Genomic DNA, 25,654 nt, shown 5'->3' with positions numbered 1-25,654 from the left:
AATGATTCATAATGCTTTAAACTTTCAAGAAATGCCCGAAAATCGTGGTATCCAACGTAAAACCACACCTCATAAGAACCGATCCATTGTGCTATATAGCAGGGCGCAGCCTTTTGCATCTTCCAGCAAGATAAAAAATGACTTAAGCTTGAATGTTAGTGGCGTTACTATTCGGCGACGTCTTAAAGAACAAAAGCTCAAAGCGTGCCATCCACGAAAAGTTCCACTGTTAGCCACCAGACATGCGAAATATTTTATGGAGTGACGAAAGTAAAATTGTGTTATTTGGTGGAAAGGGCTCCAGACAATATGTCAGACGTCCACCTAACACAGAGTACGATCCTAGGTACACTTTGAAGACAGTTAAACACGACGGATTGAGTATTATGGTATGGGCATGTTTTTCTTACAGTGGAGTGGGCCCTATATTCATGATTGATGGGATCATGGATCGATCTGTATATGTTAACATATTAGAAAATGTTATGTTTCCTTATGCCAATTGGGAAATGCCACTAAAATGGACGTTTTAACAAGATAACGACCCCAAACATACAAGCAAACTGGTCAAAAGCTGGATCGCATCAAAGCGGATCGATCTTATGTCATGACCTGCGCAGTCTCCGGATTTAAATCCAATTGAAAAGCTATAGGGAGATGTTAAACGATATGTTGCAAATGCGAATCCAACATCTCGATCACAGCATTGGGAGGTTGTTCAAAAATCATGGAAGCGGATCCCTGTCAAGCGCTGCCCGGACTTGGTGGATTCTATGCCTCGCAGTTGCCAGGCCATAATAAAAAATAATGGGTACACGACTAAGTACTAACCCAAGCAAACAAATTAAAATAATTTTTTGGACTTCAACAATGTTTTTTTTCAACTATTTCCACTGTTTTCATTACTCACTGCTATTTTTATGAACAGCTGTGAACAGCACTTTTTTGTTTAAATTAATAATTTAAAAAAAATTAACAACATTTTGAATAATAAATTGATGTGTTTTTGTTTAAAATAATCACAAAGTTAAAACAAAATTAAATTTGTGAACATTCATTTACTTTTTGATATATAAAATTAAGTTTAAAGTTGTAGCTCATGAGCACTGCTATTTTTATGAACACAGCTGTATATTGTGCAAATATCTACTCCTAGAAATATGTTACTGTTGCGTAATACTGCGATTACATGAGACTTTTGTCGCTCATTATCGGTGAACTCTCCTTTGGTGTCGCTGTGTGCGTTCACACGAGCAAAAAGAGTCCAGCAACTCGAATCGAGTTTTTCTGTCATTCCTTTTCATAAAATTTTCAAAATGCTTGTGCGGTTCAGCCAGAGAGCGTAAATTTATGTTAGTTATATTAGCTGTATTCGATTCGCCAAGCGTTACTCTCCAATAAACTTTGCTCAAACAAATGGGCTGCGCTTGTGGTGCAAACTGCGCTAAAATGTCTTCTGAGGCATGAGCAATAGTGTTATGATTCTTTCTTACTGGATAAATTATTTTTTCGCGTTAAAAACCCTTGCTGTAACCATTTATTTTGGTTTTCTATAAATTATTATAATTGATTTTAAGTCTTATGTTTTAAAAATACACGAAACATAAGAAATTTGTAATTTCATTTGTCATTTAAACCATTCACAATAGTAAAAGTGAGCTAAAATATGCAAAACAAAACTTGGCAGTATTGAAGATAGAACCAGAGAACGTTAATTCATTTATGTTCTCTGGTTATAACACTTTAATGAGGTATCCGCATACTGAACTCGATAACTTTGTTGCTTCACATGTAAATTTTTTGACAAGAGAGCAGAAAAATAACCAATCAAAGATAGTTTAATATAATAAGAATTTGGGAAATATGTGAAATCAAAGAGCAGATAGATAGATATAAATTGAGGTTTGCGACCTAAGGTCTATTGTGCCCTTACCTCCCTTATGTCACAACGACTCACATAGCCTAAGCACACTTCAGTATAGTCTTTCAGTATCTGTTGGATGATAATCAAAGAGCAACAACAATCGATAAGTTTCTAAGAATCAGCAACAAACTTTTTTCTTTATAAACGCAGCCTTACGTAAAACAAAATGTCAAAATTTTTTTCAATTATGACTTATTTAGTATGAAACGGCAACACTGATTGGGTATTCATTAAGCAAAATAATTCAATTGCACGTGTGCCTCTAATTATTGTGGCTTTTTTTTATTAATATTAAAATATTTACTGATTCAATATATTGCAATGCCTCCAGTTCGAAAAAATAAATCCGATAGTTCTAGTAGAACTGAGAAGCAGTCTTTGGAGTCGAGTGGCGTAATTTCAGGACAAGTAAGTATTAATGTTGACATATTAGGAACAACCTTTTCATGATTTCTTTAGATTGCGAACTTATAACCATACACTCATAAATTATAATAATTAACGGCATCTTAAACTGTTTTGTTAATTACAGTTGGATAAAAGGTTGAAGCAACAGCAAAAAAAAATTAATGATAAACGAGGGATCGTATTTATTAAGCACTTACCACATGGATTTTTCGAAGAACAATTGAAGAATTATTTTGAGCAATTTGGTAAAGTGACACGCTTACGACTTGGCCGCTCGCGCCGTACTGGTGGCAGCAAAGGCTATGCATTTGTTGAATTTGAGTATCCGGAAGTGGCTGAGGTGGCGGCTGAGACAATGGATAATTATCTCATGTTTAAAAAAGTTGTTAAGGCTGCGTATATTCCTCCAGAGAAACAACTTTATAATTATTTCAAGACTTCATTACGAAGAGTAAAAAATAAGGTAAGCAATTTTAAATATGGCTGGAATGGAATATGTTTTTTATATAGTATCTGTTATTAGGCTGGAAAAGAAATTTATGTATCTCACAAGACGGCAGCAGTACAACGAAAAGTTAGGCAAATGAACAATTGGTCAAACAAAAGTTATCAGAAACGTGCCATAAAAAAATTGGAAAAAGTAGAAAAACTAAATCAGAAATATGCTCATTTAGGTATTGACTTTTCGAAAGTGCTCGTTGAACCCAATAAAATAGAGCACAAAACTAATAAAAAAACAAACTCTGAAGAAGTGGGCGATGCAAATACCAACAAGGTAGCTAGTGAAAATAAATTAAAAAGAGGCAGTGTGGATAAAAGCAGAAATTCAAAGACACTTAATAAAAGTATAGAACTCCAGGACCTATTAGGTAATACATTAAATGATGATTCCGCAGATGAGGACTATGTTGTGCAGTCGCAAAGTGATGAAGAAAGTCCAGACCTTAATGGCAGTATAATTGATAGCGAAGAGTCTCATTCAAGCACCGATGAGGAGACATATAGTTTCGCTATGAGTTCCGACAACGAAGAAAGTGATACAGTGAATCACTTAGGAAAAAAACCTGAGCAAAGGGGTATCCGCTTTGTGAAGTCTGCCAAAGCGGCGAAAGTGGATCATTTCGAAAAAGTAATTAAGCGAAAACCACAGACCGGTGGTATACAGAAGGCTAAGCAAATAGTTAAACCCCCAGCTATAAAGAAGACGTCAAAGAGTATATTACAATTAACGGCTGCGAAGGAAATGGCAAAAGCTGTGCCAACTAAGAAAGGAAAATTGGCGGTGTTAAAAACTAAATCGTTGCAAAAGATTAGGAAGTAGATTGTTTTTATCGTGAATATTATTATTATTTTTTAAATTTTCATAAATATTACAAAGTAATACATATATAAAAAATATTTAAAACTCTATGTAATCAGTTGGTTATTTATTTTTGGGAACACATCAGAATTTGGAGACTCCAGTTTAAGCCGCTTCCATTTCATACGTCTGTTTTGAAACCATACTTTAACCTTAAATTAAGATTATTAAATAATTTTTTATAAAGTTTAATTCATTCGACATCTCCACCTGTCGTTCTGTTAAATCTAAGGCAACCGCTATTTCATATCTTCTAAGCCGTGTTAAATAATTTGAATGCGCAAATTCGGCTTCCAACTCCCTGATTTGCTCTTTAGTAAATGCAGTTCTCTCTTTACGAGGTATGCTAAAACTAACTGAAACTTCGTGCGGTATGGTATCTAAAATTAGAAAAAGGAGAATTGTAGATATATTATATGTACGTATGTGCAAATTTTAATATAACTATCTATTTGAAGGATATTGTTTCAAATATATTTTATAAATACGAAAGCTTCTTGATAAAACAGTGAAGGGACAACTTCGAATCAATATGATCAGATGAATCAGAGATATCTATATATACTTTGCTCAGTACAGTAAATTGTTCAAACTTTCCGGTATTAGCTAAGCTTAAGTAATGAATCAACTTGCTGCGTGGACACATAACCGGCCTTAATAAACTATCTAAACCAAATATGGACAAACGACTTAATACCGACCACTTTGGCGAAATTACATACATATATATGTATGTACATGATCTACTAATAATAAGGAAATTAAATGAGCATCTTTTTCAGACGGATGTTATTCTGATTTATTTTGTATTAAATCGGTGAGCATGCAAGGTATCTTAAAAAAATTAAGTGAACAACTTATTTTCGACATGAAGTATTCGAAGCTAAGAACTGGTAAGATCGATAATATAATAATATTCGTCCTTCTGATTGACATAGATAAGGGTTAATGAGTCAGATACAGCTGCGGTCACCTAATTAGCAACGCTGCTATTTGAATCATGTTACCATTTATAAGTCGAAAAGTTGACTAGAATAATTTAAAACTTTTGGAGAATAATTCTAATTACGTTTTTCACTACTTGAAAAAAGGATCCACCAAAACCTCACAGCTCACATAATTAACACCGCTTAATATTTTGTTAAAAAAGAATTATTTGAAAGCTAATATTTTGTGCAAAAGCCATTATTTTGAATAACTGCTTCACATCTGCGCATCATTTATTTAAGTATTCCATTCCATCTTTACCTTTTTGAATAGTTCGGTGAAATTTCCGTTTTAAATTCCTCCCAGAGATTCTCAATGGGGTTCAAGTCTGGACTGCACGAGGGCCAGTCTAATAAAAACTTTCGTCCATCTATTGTTTACTTGACCGCGCGGGATGTTTGGGGTCGTTATGTTACTGAAATTGTCAAGTAACAGGCATATTGTCGTAGGACTATGGCAGCAGTACATTTCTCAGTATAGAAATATTCTGGTGCTGATCAATGTGACCCTCAATTTTTGTTATCAGCCCAACACCCCCTCATGACATAGCACCCCATATCATTATATTAGCGCCGCCGCGATTCAGCGTGGGACGAGTCTATTTGGAGTCAAAATTTTTACACCGCGGACGCCGAACGTAAGTTTTTCCATCTGGTGACAGTGTATTTGTTTCATCCAAAAATAGGACTCTTTTCCACTCCTTTTAAATGTTCAATGACGATATTTCTTGGCGAATTCAAGTCGTTTTTTATGATTTTGCTTTGACAGCAGTGACTTCTTTCGAGAAATCCTTCCAAAGAATATTTTTTCTCTTAAACGTCTTTTGACAATTTCAACCGATGATGCATTATCATTCCCCAAAAATTTGTATTTTTATTTGTTGTTTTTGGATGCATTTTTTTGATTCGCTCGTCATCTCTAGCGGTGGTTATACGAGGCCTTTTCTTGCGTGGCACTTTTGTTGTGGGTTTGTAGATTTTAAAATACTGAACAGCGTTGAAAACCATTATTTTAGAGATCTTTAGCGATCTTAAAATAGGACTTTCCAATGTTGCGCATGTTAATAATAATGGCCCTCGTACTTTCGCCACAGGACTTGTTTCTGCCCATTTCACACCAAGCTAAATACGCGCTATACTTTCCAAATTTATTGTAATATGATTAATTAAAGATAAATGTTAATAAAACAGTATTAAAACGCTGCGTTGCTAATTACGTAAACAACTGTAATCTAAGCTTACTCAAGAAAAATACCTGATGTTTATAAACTAACGGGACCTTTTGAGTTAATTTTGACAAAAATTGCCATTTTAAAATTGAAATTCAACAAAAAGTTTTACCAGATTAAAGAAATATTGGTTTTAGGACAAAAATATTTCTTAAGTGCATATCGTTGTTAATTAGTTGCCCGTAGCTGTATCTCTATGTTTTTAGATCAGAATATTACCATTTCCCAATATAATGAATTTCGTTGTTTTTATTTTATACCACATTTATCATTTTTTACAAAGTTTTACAAAGGCCTGAATATATAATATATTTCACTACTTTAATTCTTACAAGCCTTGTCTGCCTTAAAATTTACATTTGATATAACAATGATTTCACTTTTTTCAATGATTCCACTTTCGATATTTCACGTTTATAATTACTATTATTAAAACAATTTTTCGATTAGTTATTAAAGAATTATTTTTGATTTACCTTAAAAGCACAATAACAGAAAGATTTTTTCGATTATTTTTTAACTTACAAAGTGATTTTTCATTTCTCTCCTCTTCTACATTAATTTCGAACTCGGACTTTGATGAATGATGATCTTGCAAATTGAATTCGGACTGATTAAACATAATATTTGGTAGATTTGATATTGCCGAATATTCTAGTACATTATCATCATTCCATCCCGTCGTTAGTCTGTGATTGGCGAATTCAAAATTATTTCGTCGGTTAGCCCACTCAGGTACAAGGCTATTAGATTCTGTTGTTCTACTAAGAATGGGATCGCTGTAATTAAAGGGCACTTCGAAATCTGTTGATGAAACTTGGGTATGAATAAAAGCTCTCGTCGTTAATGAGCGGTTGCTACTCATTATTAAATCTTATTTCTGCTATGATCAAACTGGGACTAAATACAATTCAATGGAAAGAAAAAGTTCACACTGAAGTTGTTTCCCTAAAAGAGTTGCTAATTTCTTATTGGCTGATATATGATACATTGTATATGTACCTACGTAGATAAGTATAACTCAACAATGATTGGCCACGAAGTTAAATGTGTGTATACATGTGTGTAGGCAATTTAAGAGCGGCAGTCCATATGGTTTTTCACTTATGAGACTTATTATGTGTGGTCGATATATGTCATTTGCATGGTTATGTACATACATATGTATATACTATATACACACATTCAGTCAATTCCGGTCATAATTTAAAACTGTTGTGACAAAACCACTTAGAACTTTGTTATGTTTTACGAATATGAGGAGAAAAGAGGAAGTTGAGGAAAAGAATTCAAGTGCATTGTGGCAGTGGGAGATGCGGCGCAATGCACATCTGTAATAAAAATATGAAAAGTGCATAAAAATAAAAATACAAGTGTACTTATATGCAGGGTTGCGAATTTATAAATTAAAAATTAGATTTTAATTTTTTAATTCCGATGTTGGCGATAAAAACTAAATTTTCATTTTTATTTTTTAATCCGATTTGTGGGATTAAATTTTTATTTAATTTTTAATCCCGTTTTACCGGATTAAAAAATAAATTTGTACCGAATTCAAAAATTAAAATTTTAATCTGAAGCATATAATTAATAATTTCGTTTTCATTCAAATCAAAAAGTAATATTTTCAATTTTAAATTTTAATTCCAAACATCTTGGATTTCTAAAATCTAATTTTTAATCCCAACATCGCGATTTGGATTAAAAAATTCGCAACCCTGCTTATATGTACATATGTATATTCTGTTGGTATAAGGTGCCGTTTCAGACAGGGACTCAAAAGAGTCTCAAACCAGTTTATTGTGGGCGAGGGGACGACGAGGAAAGACGAAGGGACCGTGCCACTCGTGTTCGGGTGGCACGCTTTGTGTTCTTGTTCGTAACAGCTCGCTGCTACCCTTTTCAGCATTCCTTTTCACTTTCAAATCCTTTGAATGGTTGCAAGAGCGCTCGGTTTCAAATGAATGCGATCGCAAATTTGAGTTCTGTTATCTATTTTTGTATGTAATATGCAAATACGTATGCATAGAATAATAGAAATATTATGACAAATTGTAAATAAGGAGAAAATTAAGATATAGATTATGGAGTAAAGAAATTATGAATTTTTAATACGGAGTAAAGAAATTATGAGTTTTTAATACTTAAAGATTAGGAAATTCCTATTATAAATTTGGCCTTGAAAATATTAGCAGCGGATATTCAATACATTCTTGTGGATTAGGGAATTCCCGTCTTTAGTATTTTTTTGAAACTATTTAGCGGGTAGGTACTTGTATTATGCATATTGTTCTACCATATTCATGGTAATTCATTGCAAGCAAAATGTCTCAACATACAAATGAAATACGCAGCACGCAGTATTGCGCGGTGTTGCGCAGTCGAACCGCACAAATATTTACGAACATTTTGTGAAAAGGAATGCAGACTCGAGTTGCTGGACTCTTTTTGGCCGTGTGAATGCCCAGAGCGACACCAAAAGAAAATTTGAAAAAATTGCGACTCTTTTGAGTCCCTGTCTGAAAGTGCCGTTTCAGACAGGGACGCAAAAGAGTCTCAAACCAGTTTATTGTGGGCGAGGGGACGACGAGGAAAGACGAAGGGACCGTGCCACTCGTGTTCGGGTGGCACGCTTTGTGTTCTTTTTCGTAACAGCTCGCTGCTACCCTTTTCAGCATTCCTTTTCACTTTCAAATCCTTTGAATGGTTGCAAGAGCGCTCGGTTTCAAATGAATTCGATCGCAAATTTGAGTTCTGTTATCTATTTTTGTATGTAATATGCAAATATGTATGCATAGAATAATAGAAATATTATGACAAATTGTAAATAAGGAGAAAATTAAGATATAGATTATGGAGTAAAGAAATTATGAATTTTTAATACGCAGTAAAGAAATTATGAGTTTTTAATACTTAAAGATTAGGAAATTGCTATTATTCATTTGGCCTTGAAAATATTAGTTGCGGATATTCAATACATTCTTGTGGATTAGGGAATTCCCGTCTTTAGTATTTTTTTGAAACTATTTAGCGGGTAGGTACTTGTATTATGCATATTGTTCTACCATATTCATGGTAATTCATTGCAAGCAAAATGTGTGACCATCATCTCAACATACAAATGAAATACGCAGCATGCAGTGTTGCGCGGTGTTGCGCAGTCGAACCGCACAAATATTTACGAACATTTTGTGAAAAGGAATGCAGAAAAACTAGACTCGAGTTGCTGGACTCTTTTTGACCGTGTGAATGCCCAGAGCGACACCAAAAGAAAATTTGAAAAAGATCAGACTCTTTTGCATCCCTGTCTGAAACGGCACAAACGGCACAAGCTAAGCATACTTAGATACATATCTATGTACGTACACGCATTTGTATCCGGCTAGAGCAATTCTTTCATCATAACATTTTAATCGTTTTGTTGCTTGCATAGTTTGAGTTCAGTCTGAGATGACGACTTTGATGATTAGATATGTATGGTACAGTTGTATTCATGACAATAGTAGTGCAACAGCTTCTTCTGTTTAAAATGATTTCTAAATTATACTGACTTGCCAAGCGTGATTATTTTAAAATTGACACTTCAAACAATAAAATTGAGAAAAAAAAAACCCATACGTTGGCTTCCGCTGTCTTTTTTATGACGCATTTATGTATTTTCTAAAAAAAAACAGGCTGTAAATAGTAGTGGTTGTCGTTAGGGGTCGATAAATCAAATAATGATTAGTTAGTTGCGATAATTAAGTATATTTACGGGACTTAATAATTTTTTGATGAAAGAGTTTTGAAATCCCAGTGCTCTTTCCTTTTTAGTGGGTAGAAGAAAACAATGTTTTATCAAGAAACATGAATTGGTAGTGAAGCTAAGAAAACAAGACAGAACCTACAGGGAATCGAAGCTATAAGAAGCTCCTATGACAGCTCCACAATGACATGAAATGCTATAAAATACAAAGTTAAGACAGATTATACGATATCAAAAAATAAAGAATGATTTAAGTTTGTCGGTTACTACTCTTATGTATATACTTCTTTCGTATGTATATATGTATATGTATGTAACCGAATTATTTTTTTACTACATTTTAAATATAGTACGCATTATTACTATAGTTCATAGAAGTCAAAAGTTCAACGATCAAAACTAAAGCAACTTCTTGATATTTTTTTATAAAAAAACTCATTATTAACTGAATATCAATTAAATATTTGCTAACACATTTAGTAGACATATAATGACACCTCTTCTGAGTAAAGTTTGGCAAAAAGTTTAGATAGTTCAAGCTTCACGTTGTTAGTAGTATTAAAAGTAGTAGTAATCATGATTTAATGACACAATAATAAGTGATTGTAAAAGTGTCTTCATGAAACTTGACACCATAAGAAGTTCCGTATTGTAAAATACAAAATTGTTATTTGGTACAAGGAATCTCATTAGGGAGGCGCAGCTGTGATTTGAAAATCTTTAAAAAGTGGTCGTGGCTCCGCTCCTAATAGGTTTAATGCATATACATATGTACATATCACCTAAACCATTTAAGCTATATCACCCAAATTTGTACAGGACAAAACCCTCCCCTAAAAGTGCGATAACTCATTAACTAAACATGTCAGGGACTTTAAATTTCATACATGCTGTCCCATAGTAGTTTTCTAGGAGGCATTATAAAAATCTTTAAATTACAAATGTATGCAAATCAAGCACCAATGAATTATATCGGTATAAAATTTCGACCAAAAAAATCCCTTCATGGTATGCGATTTTTAGTCTAAAAATTGTAAAAATCGGACCACAACTCTTCAAGTCTCTATACATCGAAGGTGTGGACGCCGATGCCTATGGTTGTGAGGTATACAAATACAATTCAGTTTGAATCGGGTCATTATTTTCCTTAGCCCCATATAACTAATAGAAAGATTTTTAAACTTCCGGCTGACTTTATACCCCATATATCGACCAATATGTGAGTAATATTAATTAAATTGAATGAGTGTGTTTTTCTCCTAACCATGCATCTCTGTTCTTAAAATAAATAAAATCGGGTGAAAGCTAGCCCTACACCCATATAGTTTTTTGAACACCTGAAAGTATTTCCCCGGCTTTGAACCTTGCAAGTTGCAAGAGTACGAAATGTTCGATTACACCCGACCTTTGCCTTTCCTTACTTGTATTTTTCTCATTCGAAACTACAAATCAGCCGCAAATTTAGCAATAAATACTTGGTGGAAATAAAAGATTATTGTATGTAAAATTCGTTGACCAATAACGCCAGAAACGTTTCGAGGGAGATATTAGCCTCACAATTACTCGACCAATTTCAACCAAATTTGGTGCATAACTCTCCTCAACCTTTTAGTATACCCCATAGGATATTACAATTGATAACTTACAATAACATTAAAAAATGATTCGAAAAATAATTAGAAGAGAACATTGGACCTACGATGGGAATACGTATCTCATCTGATAATACCATTTCAATCACAATGATGATCTTCTATCGTAAGCATACGATTTAGCATTTCAACAATACTATATATTTAGTGCAAAGTATGTATACTATACCTATACAGTTGTGCGCAAAATAATAGAAATGCCATTATCAAAAACTTGGTTTCATAACTTTTCTGGAACACTTGTATATGACGAGGTACAATAGTACATTAAAATACGAAACTAATTTTTATTCTGATTTTCGTTATTCTAGTTCAGCTTTGTTTCTTCCCGGAGACACTTGTTATTGATTTCCACTAAAGAAAGAAGCGTTAGACATTATCTTCCTAAAATAATATATAAAATAAATATATTAACAAAATTAAAATAGTAAGAAGAGTTCCATAATCTAGTATAAATTTTAATTAGATATTGTTAATTTAGTTATTGACTTTTTCTCCAATGACTGGCTGTTTCTACAGTGGAAAAGCGCGAAAAAAGAAAACAATTTAAAAAACAAGGACATGCCAGTAACTGTGCAAAGAAGCGGTTTAAGGCAACGTTGTCGAAGTTATGCCCTGGCCTACTCAGTCTTCCTCAATCTCATAGGAAATCTGTGGATCGATAAAAAGTGTTTCTGAATGGAAACCAACAAATTCGATAGATTTGTGACACGTAGTAAAATATTCCTAGAAAGGGGTATCTTTAAAACGTTACCAAGACCAATCAGGACTCTTTGCTATTTTTATGTTGAACGAACTTAATAATATATTTAACATAAACTGCGATATAAAATTTAAATACATATGTTGACTGGAATTATATAAGTATATATACTTTGTTATTGAAAATTCAAAGATTAGTTTTTGCATGTAGACACTCCTATTTATTGTGGACAAATGTATATATACATATTTATTTTATATAAAATGCAGCATATGGCAAATGTTCACATAGTCCAGCCAGTATGAGCGGCGTACGATTTGATATGTACATATGTATGTATGTATGTATGTATGTGTTGCTAATAAAAATGTGTATAAACGCGTCTTTGTTATTTGGCAAACAGAAATTGTCAATTGTGCATGTTTATATCTTTGTTTTGTAGATATAGATATACACAGAAATAAACCTAATTATCCTAATATTTTTTAAAAAATAATGCAGAGAGTTTTTGTTCATAACTAATGGATGATAGTTTTAAATGGCCATTCACATACCATCAGTGCTGCCACATCTGCCCCGTTGTAAATTCGCACATCGAAATCCGGAAAATTCCGACTTCGCATATTTTCTATATAAAATGTCTTGAGGCTACTATTTATGTAAAATATAGGATGTGAAATTGCATGAAAGCGTAGCAAGATTCGCAATCTATTATATTCGAAAGTATGATGTCTTTTTATTTTCTTGAGTTGCTTCACTGTTCTATGCTTCAAATCAGTGGCCCGAATTCTTATGATGAGAACAGACAACAACGCAAAACCGTAGACTGAATAAGCTGATACGTCGTATGAAGCGCAATGTAAACGAACACTCATTACTGTTTCTATCGGATATCCGTCAAAATTGGATTTTTTCCGTAGAAACGAGTGCTTACTATATATTATTTTAGCATTGGAGTTTTCAAAACATTATTTAGTCAAATACATTTCGCTTCATTACATTATTTAAAAATAATGAGGTGTGCAATTGTTACATTTATTTTTAGAAGCCTTTGTTCATGTGTTTGTGGAATTTTGCAAAGTCCACGTCGAAAACTAAAAAATACTCTTTACAGTTGTACCAAGGATGATCATCCTTGGCTGTATTGTAAGGAATTGCTGAAATTGTCTCTGTTGACAAATTGATGCGCTTTTTAGTTTTATTTAAATTGATTTGGGATACAATTCTAACGCAATTAACGGAAGAATGTGTAAGTACTCCAATTTTGTACACTAATTTCGAAACTAGTGGAACCGTCGTTATATATTATATTATCGTTATACATAAATACTTAGCTTAAGTTATAAGATACTTACTGCCTTTTAAGTATTGATTGATTTTCAAAATTATTCGAGCAAATACTTTTCAGTTTTGCAAATTTCTGTTAATCAAACATCGAATTCAACAATATCTTAATGCAGAAACATTGAGAGAGTGAAAGAGAGTTCGAAAAAGATAGGAGAAAAAGGAGGAAGTGAAGTTTTCTTGATCGACCGAGCAAAAAATGTGTTTCTTTCCTTCTTCGCTTTTTGAAAGGGGAAACTGATAGGCTTATTCTTCCGAACGCATATTATACACATAAAAAAATAGAGCTTTTGACATAAAACGTTCAAAATCTGAAAAAATCCGGGTATAAATCCGCAAGACCATTTGCAGGCTCAAAAAAATCCAAATATAGGCAAATAGATAAGTGTATGGTTTGAATGTTTGTCGGTTTTAGTTTCCTAACGGATCCTCTCGACAGGCTATTAAAGATTGCTAAAGATCTGAACTGTTAGCAATACTGTCAATGGAGACTGCGCATTGCTAATGTTTAGCAATTGATATCTAAATATATTATAAGCCATACCAGAGAATGTTAATATAGTTGGTATTGCCGTATTATGTTTTAAAATTTATATCTTTAATACATCTCTTGACTTAAAGCTGATCACGTTGCTCTAGCTTCTTTTTCAGTTATAAAATCTTCAGATCAATAAACTTAGCCATTTTCAAACATTATATTTATCATCCAGCTACCAGCGTTAAAGATAATATTAACCGGCTGTTGAAAAAATCGCACTTAGAAATTTCAACACGTTTAATGCTGTTTATCGATTTTTACATCGCAACTGCTGTCGATATTTGCGATAATAATAATGCCATCGATAGTTGAATGGCATCTGCTGTCAATGATTATTCTTAAAATAAGAAGAAAAGTACGTCAAATCGTCGTAGTTGTAAAGTTTATGTATAAAAATTAATAATTAAATTTTGCAAACCTCAAAAGGACTACTATATGACAACCATAATACCAGAATGTGCGATGATGAATCGTGTGTCTTTAGACAAGTGGACAACAAGGGAACAGCTATGCTTAGCATCTGCGGTATCATGCAGTGGCGATCAGAATTGGATGTCAGTTAGTCGTAGTCTTAAACATGTTTGTGGAGATGGGACAGTAACGCGTCCTAGTGACTGGTTCTCACAAAAAAACTGTGCTGCACAATATGGTTTTTTGTTAGAAAAAATAGAGACGCCGAAATGTAAAAAAGCATCTTATGAAAGCTCCAGTTGTGCTTCCAGTCCTTCTTCTGAAGGTAATTCAACAGAACTTATTCTTCGTCGGTTAAACGAAAACCGACAACATGAGTTAAAGGCGGAAATTCAGAAGGAACAACAGGAATTTGCCGAAATCTATAGAGAGCTTAAAGCATTGCAGTCAGGATTTTTCAATGAAGAGCAATTACGAGAGATGTGGTGCGATATTGAAAGAGTGAAAGAGCAAGAGCGTGTAGAAGAAATGAAAATTGAAAATCAATTGCGTGAAAGGGAACAACAAAAACCGGAAATCCAAAGCAATTGGAATAAGTTGTCTCCGGTTAAAACACAAACTGTTTTACCAGCACAACGCACGACTGATACAACTTCAGTGGATATGGATGTAGAAGACATAACCGGCGCATCGAACCCAGAACAAATATCTACAATTTTCAATCAAACAAAACAAAAACAACAGCCAACACAGACTGGTATTTCACCATTATTATCATCTTTATTAAAATCACCCACTACTGGAACCAGTTCGCCAACATCTATATCCATAAACACATCAACTAGTGCAGCAAATAACCCCGCACGTTCATCTGCGCCCACTATAACTACGCTATTGACATGTGGGTCCATACCGAATAAAAACCAGCCTGCTATTACTTTAAAATCGAGTATACCACCACAAAAAGCTGCACAATTGCTATCGAGTCCGATTAGTGGTCCGCCATCAATATCGTCAGTATCCGTAACAAGCATCACGGGACAAAATTTATTGAGACCTTCACAGGCTGCTCCCACACTTTCTATGTTGTTAGAAAGGAATAAAGCACTAGCCATTACGGTAACCAATGCCGAAACTCGAAATGTGGAACTTCCCCATGCAGGACTTAATGGAGCTGATCAGTCTCAAATAAATGAAGTTCAAAATAAAGTATCTGATTCTAACAATGATGAAATCCCAATGGAACTTGATGAAGATCTTACCACTCATTTGAGTGATTCTAATGAAATTAGGAACAATGAAAATGATTCCGATGAACCCGATCCTAACGAGGAACAACAGTTGCTGGAGGTTTTCAAAAACATTGGGAACATTGATGAATTGGATATAGATGTATCTGCAGTTATAGATGGTGAAGAAGTCGATTTTCTCAAAGACATGGGCGCTGATTCGCCTAGAGATATGAAAAACGTTGAAGATTTTGAGAATAAAGAAGATACACCACTGACAAAAGTTACGAATGTGGTAGAAAATGTTTTAGAGAATAAGAAAAAAAGTGATGAAATAAATCCCCTGGATCACAAGATATCCTCCAAAGAAGAGGTAATAAGCCAGGTCGAGGAAATCAATCCAACAGTAAAAACTAATCAACGGAAAGTCGAAACTACATCAAGTGATGACTCAAATGACAACATCCCATTAGCTGCTGTAGCTACCTTAGAACAAAGAGCAGTACATGAGAAAGTTGTTTTCAAAGATAAGATGGGGTTGGAAATAAATAATTTATATAAAGATGATGAAAATGAGTCCAGCAAAAAATCAGACTGTCAAGATTTAAAAATTTTGCAGAAGACTTTTGAAGAAAATAAAAAAGAACATGATAAGTTAGAAAAACAGTTGGCCGATTTGGTGGGAGAAAATGAGAATGAGGATACAAAAAACTTCAATGACGACGAAAAATCAGCCGCAGCAAGTGAATATTCTGATGTGATAATCATTCCAACTGATGATGATGATTCTAACGGCCAAAAAGAAAAACAAAACGTTGAAAAATCCAAAATAGATGAAGAAGCAGAAAAAATTAAAAAAGAATTAGAAAATGATTTAGGGACTCTAGGTAATAGATAAATTATAGAAACATTTTTCAAATTATAGACTTGCCTATAAATAAATATATTATATATATTTCAGAAGGAACGAAAGATTCCACCCAGCATGAGGAGGAATTTTCCGAAGTTGCAGGTAACAATTCCCATATTGGCCAAAAAGTGGCTATGCCTATACCCCCGACAATATCTATAGCTGATACTGATGAGGAATCTTCTACCACAGACATTAGTATTGTTAATCGAAAAGATGATAACTTAGGATATACTTCAATTAAACAGAGCCCTGCCCAAGCTCGTAGAAGTTTAATTGAACAAAATCGACAAGATCAACAAAGTAAAACAGACGATGAATCTACAACACAATTTTCTTCATCTTCATCTTCCTCCGTTACCTTAGCGCGACCTCCGATGTTGCGAAAATTACGTGATCGTGATCGATCCGAAAGTCCTATGATCGATGGTGACGTTCATCCGACGAACAATAACGCTAACGCATCGACTTTAGAAAACTTGAATAACCAAAGACTTCGGAGGCGATATTCTTCTACACCTATTAATGATAGCGTACCAAATTCACCGGCCTCAAGTGATCGCGATCGTGAAGATTCAGAAACACGCGTTTCCAAAAAGTCGTTACTAAGTATTTTTCACGCACTACAATACAGTAAAAATGCAAATGTTCTGCAGCGCTCATTTAACGAAGATGTCCAATTCAATGAAATTTGCTTGCGACCAATAGATATGGTTTCTATTAGAAAATGCATTGAATCCGGTACCATACGTAATGTTACCGAATTACAACGCGATATTATGCTAATGTGTCAAAATGGATTGATATTATTCAAGCAGGATACCAGCGGATTCAACGCAGCTAATGCTTTTATGCTGGAGTGCCAAGCTATACGTGAATTTGTTGCAAATACGGGTATAACAGAGAGCAATGTACCAATAAAAGATAATAAAGATGAAAGTAAATTATTAAATATAAGTGGAACAGGCTCCAAATCTCGGAGTGGATCTAGAAAAAGTCAACGCATCTCCTAATAATATTATTCTAATGGACCAACAAAACAGCACATTTCTATGAACATTATTTAACACAAATTTATATTAAAATAATAGTACCAGTAATTTACACAGTTTGTACTACAAATCTTGTAATTCATTTAGTTTTTATTTCATCGTTTATTCTTGTTGGAAATATGATGAAAAAATTAGTAATATTAATATTTACTTATTTTTATTCATTATAACTTTTTGTGGCAAAGTTGTTTTTTTTTTTAGTACCAAAGACGGAAGGACAATTCAAACAATATCTCATATTATTCAGCACCGTTCCAATCCGTCATTTTTCAGTACTAATAATTTATTTATAAACAAGTGAGTTGACGAAGATTCATTTAAGAGTATTTGTTTAAACATACATATGTAAGTTATATGGATTGATAATGGAAATATTAAAAACGCGTTTTCTGAATGTATTATAAATCTAAAATGAAAGTAATAAATTTTGAAAACGCCTAGCTTTCGAGCTAAAGCATACCGCTTTACGTCTGGGACAGGTAAATCGCCGTAAGCAACGAGACAATTGAATATCACATTGGCATAGTCGCGCTGCACATGAGCCTGGGCCTCCGAATTCTCCATGATCTAGAGCACATAATGGTTTTCGTCGATAACATTTCCAAATATAGGGTACAAAATATTCTAAATACGATATACAATTACTGTATTCGTAACATTTATCGTGGATCCTGCAGCAGCTATCTATGCCATCAACAGGAACACCAGCACCTGAAAATCCACAGTAACAACCATATCCTTTATATATGAGAGGCTGGCAACCGGTAGAACATTGAATGATGGAGTATAATGTAAGCACATCGCGTTTTGCCCGATCGTAGATTCTGTAGAAATTACAAAAATATATATACTTATGTATGTATATCTATATGTAGTTCATAAGTAAATTTTTATATGAAATATAATTAAATGGCCATTAACAAGGCGATTTTAATTAGGTTTGAGTACAATACAAGTCTACTTTGATTGCAACAGATCATGACATACGTTGAGTTTCGTAACGGTGTCTCAATTTTCATTATCAACATTTACAAGTTTATGCACATTTTTTTACAAAATTCATTATTTTGACACGGCTGGACCAATAACTAGATCAATTATTAACTGATTGACTTGTAACCTAGACAGTATGGAAATTAGAACTGTTGTCTGCTACACTTCTCTATTTTTTTGATATTATTCCAAACTTACCTAAAATTCCATTTGACGGAGGTACCGAAAGGATCGTTAACGCGTGCAATATATAGATTCTCATCATCCGGGTCCTTCCCTACATTTTTCAAATCTAAAAGGAAATCGCTGTTTGGATATGCGTCCTGAGTATTCTCAACAACAGCGCCAGACCAACCATCTAATCCTAGTGAACTCCAAGAATTTGCACTGCTTTCGTCACTTACATTAGATGGCTCTAAATTATGCAGGGTCTCACTTGTAAATAAAGTGAAACGGGTTTTATTTAATTGCGCACGCATGTACTCCATCGTTAGATTAGGAAAAACTGGATCAACTAAATCACTACGTCGCATCGTCAAAATTGAGGAACCGTCCTTTACTGTGGCGTCTGGTATTTTGAATTGAAAAGTCACATTTGATGAAGGCACTACGGACTCGTACATCTGGGGTATAATACGATTTATGAGATTCGTGTTGTTTGTGATGATTTTGAAAGCATTACGAATGTCACTCAGAATGATATCGGTAGTGGTGTGAATATTTCGCGCTAATATGCCGTTTTGGGACGGACAACTTTGCAGCAACAACATCACAAACTGCACCATGACACAATTTAAGTTCATTATATAACTTACGTATGTACATATGTATTTATATCGTAATTAATAAATACATATGTACACAAATGGTTTCTGCAACGTAAATGATTTTCGCGGACTGCTGCGTCTAATTTCTTACAAGTTTACCGTTAAAGTGAAGCAAGAAGAGTAGCTTTAAACCATTTAGCTCATTAAAGTAACATAGCCGCCGGCAAAAGAGTGTAGAAGGATTAGACAATAAAAACAAAAAAAAGCTTTAATCCAAAAGGTATAGGTGGAGAAATTACATCAACATTCGTATGATGTACATATATGTTTGGCTCGTAGGTAATAATGGTAATTATAGTGTGAAGTTGTACATATTCGTATAATTTATACATACATATGCATGTTATATTTATGCTCATACATGAACATATATTCATTTACGCTTGCACACTTAAACATAATGGGGTAAATCAGCGTCTTCAACCAGTCTGAACCCAGTCTCGTGAATAACACAAAAGTTGCACACACATATACATATGTATATAAGGTTGCATGTATAATAAGTAAGGAAGATCTAAGTTCGTGTGTAACCGAAAATTTCAAATTCTTGAAACTTGCAAGGATCAAAGCCGGGGAAATACCTTCAGGTATTGGCAAAACTTCGTATTAAAAATTGGTGAGAAAGAATTCAACACTCATTATTCAGCTGAATTACAATAAATAGACTCAATTAGTGTTATTTATAACTACATTTCCCTTCCCGTCAGCGAATATTATATTAAAATCATCCTCAAAAGACATATATCTGATATAAACTTAACCGAAGAGGCTAAATTGAATATATTGAGTTGTGTGCAAAACGTCAACCAAAAGATCGGAACTGATGATGTTAGGGATATACGATTAAGACTTCATTCATCCTCAGCGCTAAGCCATTAATATAATAAGGTTTGTTAGAATAACGGAAATTAACTATAGTATATCCAATTTTATACGTTCAGATAATTTTAATAAGATATGGAAGATTGGTGTAGTATTGACCCGACTTTATTTATTTTTGGCATACGTACATATTATTAATCGAAACAGATATTCTCTGAGTTTCATTAAGGTACCTCACATACAATTGGACAGTTTTTGGTCATAAGATCGGTCAAAAGCACTATTCGTGCAAAGTTTAATTTCGTTATATTAATTGGTGCTTGATTTATATACTGAAAACTGAAAATCGGATGAAATTTTTAAGTTGTGTTATATGGAAAGTAGTCCGATTCAAAAAATCCCATGTACGAAATTTGGTTGAAATTGGTCGCGTAGGTCTGGATATACGTGATTTCACCTAAATGGAGGCGGTGCCACGCCCATCGTCTAATTTTTACACCTCTTCTGGTTATACTCGCCTTAGTTATACCAATTTATAGGTTTTCGATTAATTGCGTTTTGTGGGCGTGGCAGTGATTCAATTATAGCCTCCTACGAACTCATCCTCTCCACGATATCTTAATTTTTGCGCAAATTTCAGTTTGTACGGACAGACAGACATCCGGATTTGAACTCGTCTCACCATCCTGATCATTTATATATACATAAACCTATATCTATGTTGATTAGGTTTAGGTGATACAAACAACCGTTAGGTGAACAAAACTATTACACTCTGTAGCAACATGTTGCAAGAGTATAAAAGTACGCGCGCACTTAATTAAAGCCGAATTATTTGAAATATGCTCAATGCAGGCAATGAATATAATTTAAAAATATTAAAAGTGATGATTTGATTCAATACGGATGTTGGTAAGTTAAGGTGTGTTACAACTTGAAAGTTAATTCAGTATTTTTTCTTGAATCCAAAGCACATGACTGAGAAGTCATACTAGATAATTAGGTCGAAAGAGATTAGTTCTTTGCTAAATGGGGTTGAAATATTCAAAGTCATTATTGGCTAAATTAGACAAATCAAAATTATAACAAAATATATCATCATCTTATCCAAGATCAAAAAATATTCAACAGCCAAACCGGGACATAGATTAAAAAATTCGAGAAATGGTATTAAGAGACGAGCGAAGCATAAAAATTCATATTTTGTATAAATTTAAAATGATTATAAAATCATTTAATTTACATTTTTATGCTTACTTTACCTAATATTATTGCATATATTGAGTGTATTCACAAATGTATAAAGATGCAATCAAGACGAAGGGCAAAGAACAAGAAGACAGTTCGATGAGTTCGATAGGTTCTAAAGTTTTCTACTTGATCGGCATCAAAAGGCGCAACATAAGCTCGCCAGGAGATTCAGTATTAGCACCGATTATATAATAATATTTACATATGGTAAGGACATAACACATTGAATCTTTTATTGAAGGGTTTGCTGGTAAAGGTTCAAGGTTTTTAATAAATTAATTGTAAAATTAAGTTAATCAATCAAGCTATTGCCAAGCTTAAAATTAACGACGAAGAATAAAAAATCATAGACAAATATTGATCAGAATTTCAAATTTAAGGAATATACATAAGTGTGTACATACATCACTTATACAGTAAATAAATTCGAAAAAGCTTTAAACCTTGAAGAGCACGTTTTAGAATTAAGAAGTTCAAATATTGACAAAAATTTTCCTCAAATTAGTGACACATAGATATACTTATTAAGAAACCTTACCGGGAAGCCGTAGATTTGAACTGGCTGAGCGTGATACTCCTTCGTCTAATGAAGTTCATATATTTATAATATGTATTAGGTATATGGCACCAAGGGCAAAGCATTAAAATAAAGTATACTTTGGAAAATATATGCCTCCAATTAGACTTAGATAACACATTGCCCTATATATTTGGACAAAGTCATAAACCAAAATAAACATGTCCAAGAAAATAAATTCTAATTATGTACATACATTCGTAAAACCCATTGTCATGATGTTTTACGTATGACCGATATCGTATGCGTCAACCACAAAAACGAAAAGCATTATTTACGGGCTAAAGGAAGATCTGAAGGGATTTTAAAGATTTCCTTACACACTGCAATTTAAATGCAAACCTCCCTACCTTTTCATTTATGGTCTATGACGATTTTTAGACTAAGTTTTGCCCTTGTAGTACTATTGAGCATAATCTGTGGGCGTAGTTAATATCACATTGCATCAATTTTTACAATGAAAGTTTGGATGATATAGTTTTCGAGTTTGCGAGAGGGCGAAGCCACGCCCAACACTTTTTTATTACAAATGTCCCGCCCTACAGTGATATTCATATGTATGTATATACAATAGTTAATAAAATTCCTACACATACTATTTCTTATCGCATTGTTAATTCATATCGCATAGTGTAACCCCTACCTGTTTCATGAATTATGGGTAAATGAATACCGTTACTTTAATAATCTTGCAACTCTGACAATGTGACATGCGATGAGCGATGAGCGAAATAGGGAAATGATTTTCCTCCAAGTGGAATCTGAGCGTAATTGTTTAGATTTTTTATTCTCATTTTAGAAATATCAGCACGTGCATAATACAGCATCTACCTACAAGTGTACATTGTAACTCCAAGAACATTTACAAGGCTGAATTGCGAAAAATTTGACATACACAATATACAAGCCTGTTATAACTATTATAGTGTATGTACTTGTAAGCGCGGGAAAAGTGCAAAGTTGAGCGAGGTGTTCAAGTGTTTCTGCGGTTACATTGTGGCGATTTTAGCATAATCCGCGTTGTATTAAGAATATTGGTTGACAATAGCGTTAGAATTAAATTTAAGGAAGTAGATACAACATGTTCTACTTGATCGGATTAGGACTTGGTGACCCGACTGACATTACAGTGAAAGGCCTTGAAATTGTAAAGCGCTGTGCACGAGTTTACCTAGAAATGTATACTTCCATACTTGGGTGTCCGCAAGAAGAGCTGGTAAATGAATTTGTTTAATTAATATGTATTCTTTTAAATAACTTGATATATATGAAAATATATAGGAAGCCTTCTATGGACGACCTCTTTTGTTAGCCGATCGGGATCTGGTAGAGCAAGGTGCTGATGAGATATTGTCGGGTGCTGGTGAGGAAGACGTGGCACTATTAGTAGTTGGTGATCCATTTGGTGCAACCACACATACTGATTTTATACTCAGAGCTAAAGAAAAAAAAATACAATACAAGGTCATTCATAACGCATCCATTATGAACGCTATTGGTTGCTGTGGGCTGCAACTTTATAAATTTGGTGAAACCGTGTCGATACCATACTGGGATGAAACATGGAAACCAGATAGCTTTTATGACAAAATTAAATTGAATAGGCTGCATAATATGCACACACTGTGTTTGCTGGACATCAAGGTTAAGGAGCCAACACCAGAATCGTTAATGCGCCGACGAAAGGAATATCAACCGCCACGTTTTATGACTGTGGCTGAAGCTGCACAACAGTTAATGACGATTGTGGAAAAAAAAGATGCGCTGGAACGTAATACGATTTTAAATGAGTTGTCGCTCTGCGTTGGACTCGCTCGAGTTGGTCATGATAGTCAATCTATAATTGTAAATACATTACGTGAAATGAGCCAAACTGATCTCGGTGGCCCTTTGCATTCATTGGTGATACCTGCGAAGGAAATGCACCCACTTGAAGTGGAATTTTTGCAACAATATACTACATTGAAGTTGGAGGACTATAATCACTGAAAAAAGATTTTGGTACATAGAAAATTTTTTGATGTTAAATTTGATTACCTAAAATACAGCATTGTGATTATTTATTTTCAAATTAAAAATCTTTTCTTGTACCACAACTATTTATGTGTAAAAATAATCAAAAGCAGATCCTCTTAAATGTAATTAATTATAAGAAAGTCAAATAATTGAATGCTATTAAATGGCATTTCACTTAGTTGTTTTTTATAATTGTGTCGTGATTTACGATGAACAATGTTGTGAATTTGTTTAAATTAGTTTATTTAAGCCTAAACGTATTGAAAGCAGTGTTTAACTAGAGGAGCGTTTCCTACCTCCTCTGTGTATGTAATTGATCAAATAATAATGATTTTCCTATAAAAGCTTCGAATATTTGTTTTATATATGAAGACCATTTATTTTACAGCATAAAATACTCGATTTAGTTTAAAAATATAAACCACGAGCCCGTCTTCCAGATCCTTGGCGATCATAAAGTACATTGAACTTGTTGACAAAATGGTTCATATCGTTGCAGCCTTTGGTCATTGCACCCAAATAACTAATAAGGGCCACATCGTTGCATTGAGTGTACAGCTCTTCTTGGAAAGCATGACCTTTCATAACAGGTAACCGATGACTTAATGCATATGCATCGCGCAAAATTTCCTGATTTGCTTCCACTTTGCCATTTTCAACATCTTTAATATATTTTAAAACTATTTGTATACGTTTATTTAACATTTTAATAGCGCTGTCCTGAGCCACCAAGTGTTCTGCAACCACAGATTTTTCTCCAGTTTCATTAGTTGACATACGAGCAACATGATCAATTCCAATTCGCTCAGCTTCTTCTGTAGCCAATGTGTACGTTAGTGGAACAAACAACATTGTAGCTTCTCCTCCTACCAATTCGATAGTGGACTCATATAACTTTAACGGGAGTTGATCAACACTACGTGACAATGGGTTCAATTGCAATAAGATGGGACATTCGTTTATCTCTGCCATTTGCTTTTGAATTTGAATGTCAAGGAGTGTTGGAGCTTCATCTGTAGTATACCAGCCAATAAAATCTAAATCACTGAAAACCTATTAATAGGAACTATATATGAAAAATTTGTTTGCCAATTTTTCATTATCAACATATACCTGCTTGAACTGTTGTTCCTTTGTTTGGTAGTACTCTCGGTTGATAACTACGTCTGCACCCACCCTGTCCACTCTTAATTCAAAGGAATTCATCACTTCTATGTTGCGACCTTTCTGTTTTCCTATCAAAGCACCAAACACTTGACAAGTTTCACCCGCTTGAGCACGAATACGGGTCCAATGCTCGGAAATATTCAATATTACTAATGGATGGAGAGAGGCGGTGACAGATGGTGTTGTTCCCGGACCTGCCATTATGCTGGTATTCGATGCTAGAGCTCTACATTTTGGATGATGGCTGCATGATGGTGCAAGATTTAAATTAGCTTCAGAATCAACATCCATTCGCTCCATTTTATTGCAATGATATTTTATTCGAAGAATTTGTTTCTCGCATAGGGTAGCCAACTTGCTCACTTTGATTAATCTGTTTGAAAATTTCTCCACATTCCCAATAATTATTGCCAACCAACTATAAAGATTTATTGTTAGAGTTAATAACTGGTAAAATCGTTCATAATATCTTGCCGAACAGAATAATAAATGATTGAAATTAGGACATTG

General features: G+C 33.9%; 6 protein-coding genes across 9 annotated transcripts; 3 read left to right on the top strand and 3 right to left on the bottom strand.

Moving 5' to 3' along the window:
- The first annotated feature begins 2,130 nt into the window (after window positions 1–2,130).
- LOC106616107 (MKI67 FHA domain-interacting nucleolar phosphoprotein) lies at window positions 2,131–3,747 on the top strand. The gene is made up of 3 exons (XM_014232596.3): window positions 2,131–2,332; window positions 2,457–2,795; window positions 2,856–3,747. Exons 1-3 carry the CDS (start codon window positions 2,246–2,248, stop codon window positions 3,651–3,653), a joined length of 1,224 nt encoding a protein of 407 aa, XP_014088071.1. The 5' UTR covers window positions 2,131–2,245; the 3' UTR covers window positions 3,654–3,747.
- Window positions 2,553–7,030, bottom strand: btn (buttonless). The gene is made up of 3 exons (XM_014232597.3): window positions 6,433–7,030; window positions 3,903–4,072; window positions 2,553–3,844 (listed from the first exon to the last, which is right to left on the bottom strand). Exons 1-3 carry the CDS (start codon window positions 6,770–6,772, stop codon window positions 3,740–3,742), a joined length of 615 nt encoding a protein of 204 aa, XP_014088072.1. The 5' UTR covers window positions 6,773–7,030; the 3' UTR covers window positions 2,553–3,739.
- A 7,176-nt stretch (window positions 7,031–14,206) lies between these two features.
- Brd8 (Bromodomain containing 8) lies at window positions 14,207–17,569 on the top strand. Of its 2 annotated transcripts, XM_036357550.2 has the most exons (3): window positions 14,207–16,416; window positions 16,491–16,541; window positions 16,632–17,569. In XM_036357550.2, the coding sequence occupies exons 1-3, from the start codon at window positions 14,325–14,327 to the stop codon at window positions 17,450–17,452; spliced, it is 2,964 nt and encodes a 987-aa protein (XP_036213443.2). In that variant the 5' UTR covers window positions 14,207–14,324; the 3' UTR covers window positions 17,453–17,569. The 2 variants fall into 2 exon arrangements, with proteins under 2 accessions (XP_036213443.2, XP_014088183.3); XM_014232708.3 differs by having other exon boundaries at window positions 14,208–16,416; window positions 16,491–17,569.
- LOC106616173 (uncharacterized) lies at window positions 17,564–19,482 on the bottom strand. 3 transcript variants are annotated; one of them, XM_036357551.2, is made up of 3 exons: window positions 19,300–19,482; window positions 18,683–19,107; window positions 17,564–18,315 (listed from the first exon to the last, which is right to left on the bottom strand). In XM_036357551.2, exons 2-3 carry the CDS (start codon window positions 19,105–19,107, stop codon window positions 17,898–17,900), a joined length of 843 nt encoding a protein of 280 aa, XP_036213444.1. In that variant the 5' UTR covers window positions 19,300–19,482; the 3' UTR covers window positions 17,564–17,897. The 3 variants fall into 3 exon arrangements, with proteins under 3 accessions (XP_036213444.1, XP_036213445.1, XP_014088184.1); XM_036357552.2 differs by lacking the exon at window positions 19,300–19,482 and adding an exon at window positions 19,167–19,218; XM_014232709.3 differs by lacking the exon at window positions 19,300–19,482 and having other exon boundaries at window positions 18,683–19,293.
- Window positions 19,483–22,671: 3,189 nt separating this feature from the next.
- Window positions 22,672–24,329, top strand: Dph5 (diphthine methyl ester synthase). The gene is made up of 2 exons (XM_014232652.3): window positions 22,672–23,177; window positions 23,243–24,329. The coding sequence occupies exons 1-2, from the start codon at window positions 23,043–23,045 to the stop codon at window positions 23,948–23,950; spliced, it is 843 nt and encodes a 280-aa protein (XP_014088127.1). The 5' UTR covers window positions 22,672–23,042; the 3' UTR covers window positions 23,951–24,329.
- A 2-nt stretch (window positions 24,330–24,331) lies between these two features.
- On the bottom strand, window positions 24,332–25,541 carry CSN6 (COP9 signalosome subunit 6). Its single transcript, XM_036357548.2, has 2 exons — window positions 25,091–25,541; window positions 24,332–25,030 (listed from the first exon to the last, which is right to left on the bottom strand). The coding sequence occupies exons 1-2, from the start codon at window positions 25,442–25,444 to the stop codon at window positions 24,386–24,388; spliced, it is 999 nt and encodes a 332-aa protein (XP_036213441.2). The 5' UTR covers window positions 25,445–25,541; the 3' UTR covers window positions 24,332–24,385.
- Window positions 25,542–25,654: the final 113 nt, after the last annotated feature.

This window comes from Bactrocera oleae, chromosome 2 (genome assembly GCF_042242935.1).
Source record: "Bactrocera oleae isolate idBacOlea1 chromosome 2, idBacOlea1, whole genome shotgun sequence".
NCBI classification, from domain to species: Eukaryota; Metazoa; Arthropoda; class Insecta; order Diptera; family Tephritidae; genus Bactrocera; species Bactrocera oleae.
The sequence above is the reverse complement of the archived record's forward strand: the minus strand, read 5'-3'. Positions and strand labels throughout refer to the sequence as shown.